Source organism: Calidris pugnax, unplaced genomic scaffold (genome assembly GCF_001431845.1).
Source record: "Calidris pugnax isolate Ruff unplaced genomic scaffold, ASM143184v1 scaffold496, whole genome shotgun sequence".
Lineage (NCBI taxonomy): Eukaryota > Metazoa > Chordata > Aves > Charadriiformes > Scolopacidae > Calidris > Calidris pugnax.
The window spans coordinates 202,826-205,633 of NW_015091286.1; the positions used below are offsets into that span (position 1 = coordinate 202,826).

A 2,808-nucleotide genomic window follows, 5' to 3' on the forward strand; every position below is an offset into this window, starting at 1 on the left:
CCCCCAGCCCCCCGCAGCAGCACCACGGGGGGCAGCCCCCCGGCCGTCCCCACCACTGCCAGCCGTGGGGATTGGGAGGAGGGCGCCCCCCCGCCTGCCACCAGCACTTCAGGGGGCTGTGGCTGGACGTTGGGGTCCTCTGTGGCCTGGAGATGGACATTTGTCACCTCCGTGGGCTTGAGGTGGACGCTGGGCACCTCCACGGTCTTGAGTTGGACGTTGGGCACCTCAACAGTCTTGAGCTGGATGTTGGGTACCTCCATGGTCTTGAGTTGGACACCGGGCAGCTCCATGGTCTTCAGTTGAATGTTGGGCACCTTCATGGTCTTGAGATGGATGTTGGGCACCTTCTCCATGGTCTTGAGTTGGACGTTGGCCACCTCCATGGTCTTGAGTTGGATGTTGGGGACCTCCTCTGTGGTCTTGAGTTGGACACCAGGCACCGCTGCGGTCTTGAGATGCATGTTAGGCATCTCCATGGTCCTGAGTTGGACGCTGGGCACCTCCAAAATTTGGTGACAGGTGTTGGGCACCTCTGTGGCCTGGAGATGCACATCTGCCACCTCCATCGTCTTCAGTTGGATGTTGGGAACCTCCGTGATCTTGAGATGGATGTTAGGCACCTCCATTATTTGGTGACGGACACTGGACGCTTTAGTGTCTTGGAGATGGACATTGGTCATCTCCATGGTCTGGAGATGGAGGCTGGGCACCTCTGTGACTTGGAGATGAACACTGGGCACCTCAGTGGTTTGGTGACACACACTGGGCACCTCAGTGGAGGTGGAGATGGTCTGGAGATGGATATTGGGCACCTCTGCGGCCTGGAGATGGACGCTGGGCACCTCCATGGTTTGGTGATGGATGTTGGTCACCTCGGTGGCCTGCAGGTTAACACTGGTCACCTTTGTGGTCTGGAGATGGCTGTTAGGCACCTCAGTGGTTTCAAGATGGACACTGGGCACCTCAGTGGTTTCAAGATGGACATCGGGCACCTCTGTGGTCTGCAGCTGGATGTCGGGCACCTCCATGGCCTGGAGCTGGACATCAGGCACCTCTGTGGCCTGGAGCTGGACATCGGGCACCTCTGTGCTCTGCAGCTGGACGTCAGGCACCTCCATGGCCTGGAGCTGGACATCAGGCACCTCCGTGGTCTGCAGCTGGACGTCAGGCACCTCCATGGCCTGGAGCTGGACGTCAGGCACCTCTGTGCTCTGCAGCTGGACGTCAGGCACCTCCATGGCCTGGAGCTGGACGTCAGGCACCTCCATGGCCTGGAGCTGGACATCAGGCACCTCCATGGTCTGAAGCTGGATGTCGGGCACCTCTGTGGTCTGCAGCTGGATGTCAGGCACCTCCGTGGCCTGAAGCTGGACATCAGGCACCTCTGTAGTTTGGAGATGGATGTTGGTCACTTCTGTGGCTTGGAGATGGATGTCAGGTACTTCCGTGGACTGGAGATGGACATCTGTCACCTCTGTGGTCTGCAGCTGGACGTCAGATACTTCTGTGGCCTCAAGATGGACACTGGGCACCTCTGAGGGCTGTGGCAGGGCTTGGAGCTGGATGTTGGTAATGCCCGAGGGCTGTGGAACGGCTTGGAGCTGAACATTTGTCACCTCGGTGGCCTGCAGCTGGATGTTGGTGACATCCAAGGGTTGCGGTAGGGTTTGGAGCTGAATGTTGGTCACCTTGGAGGGTTGTGGCAGGGCTTGGAGCTGGATCTTGGTGACATCCAAGGGTTGTGGCAGGGCTTGCAGCTGGACATTTGTCACCTCTGTGGCCTGCAGCTGGATGTTGGTGACATCGGAGGGTTGTGGCAGAGCTTGGAGCTGGACGTTGGTCACGTCGGCAGCTTGGAAGTGGATGTTAGTGACGTCCAAGGGCTGTGGCAGAGCTTGGAGCTGGACATTGGTCACTTTGGAGGGTTGTGGCAGGGTTTGGAGCTGGATGTTCGTCACCTCAGCAGCTTGAAGCTGGATGTTGGTGACATCTAAGGGCTGCGGCAGGGATTGGAGCTGGACGCTTGCCACCTCTGTAGCTTGGAGCTGAACGTTTGTCACCTCGGCAGCTTGGAGCTGGATATTGGTGACCTCCAAGGGTTGTGGCAGGGCTTGCAGCTGAACGTTGGTCACCTCGGCTGCCTGCAGCTGGACGCTGCTCACCTCGGGGGGCTGCGGTGCCCGCAGGGGGAGGACACTGCCAACGCCACCCCTCAGGACAATGACACTGGCCCCCGCCGGGGTCCCTGCCACGGCCTGGAGCTGGATGCCGGGCAGCGCCTGCCCCGTGCCTGGTACCAAGAGGATGCTCTGCCCAGCGGCAGGGGGTCCCAACGCCCGGGGGCCCTTCCCCGCCTGGGGTGAGGGACCCTCAGCAGGCAGTAGGGTGAAGGCAGGGGGCTCGGCTGGGGCACTGGGCAGCAGCAGGAGCTTCCGCGGGGGGGTCGGGGGGCTGGGGATGAGCTGCAGGCCCTGGGGGGTCTGCACCAAGATCGGAAGCTGGGGTTCGGGGGGAGGCAGAGGGGGACGGCGGGGAGTCCCGCGAGGACCGGGGGCGTGGGTGCGGAGGTGACGCTGGAGGTAGGAGGCCATGACAAAGGCCTTGGGGCAGAGGGGGCAGCGGTAGGGGCGCGCGGCGGAGTGGGTGCGTCGGTGGAGCTGGAGGTTGGAGGAGTGGGTGAAGGTCTTGCCGCACTGGGGGCAGGCGTAGGGCCGCTCCCCCGTGTGGACCCGCTGGTGCTGCCGGAGGTTGGAGGTTTGGGCGAAGGCTTTGCCGCAGACGGGGCAGGCGGGGGGGCGCTCGCCC

The 2,808-nt window shown here is 62.2% G+C and overlaps 1 protein-coding gene across 1 annotated transcript in view; it reads right to left on the bottom strand.

The window, feature by feature from the left end:
- Positions 1 to 2,808, bottom strand: part of LOC106899056 — a 15,459-nt gene that overhangs the window by 1,198 nt on the left and 11,453 nt on the right. Inside the window, exon 2 of the mRNA XM_014960715.1 lies at positions 95 to 2,801. Coding sequence (XP_014816201.1) covers positions 95 to 2,801 — 2,707 coding nt within the window. The remainder of the gene's footprint in view (positions 1 to 94; positions 2,802 to 2,808) is intronic.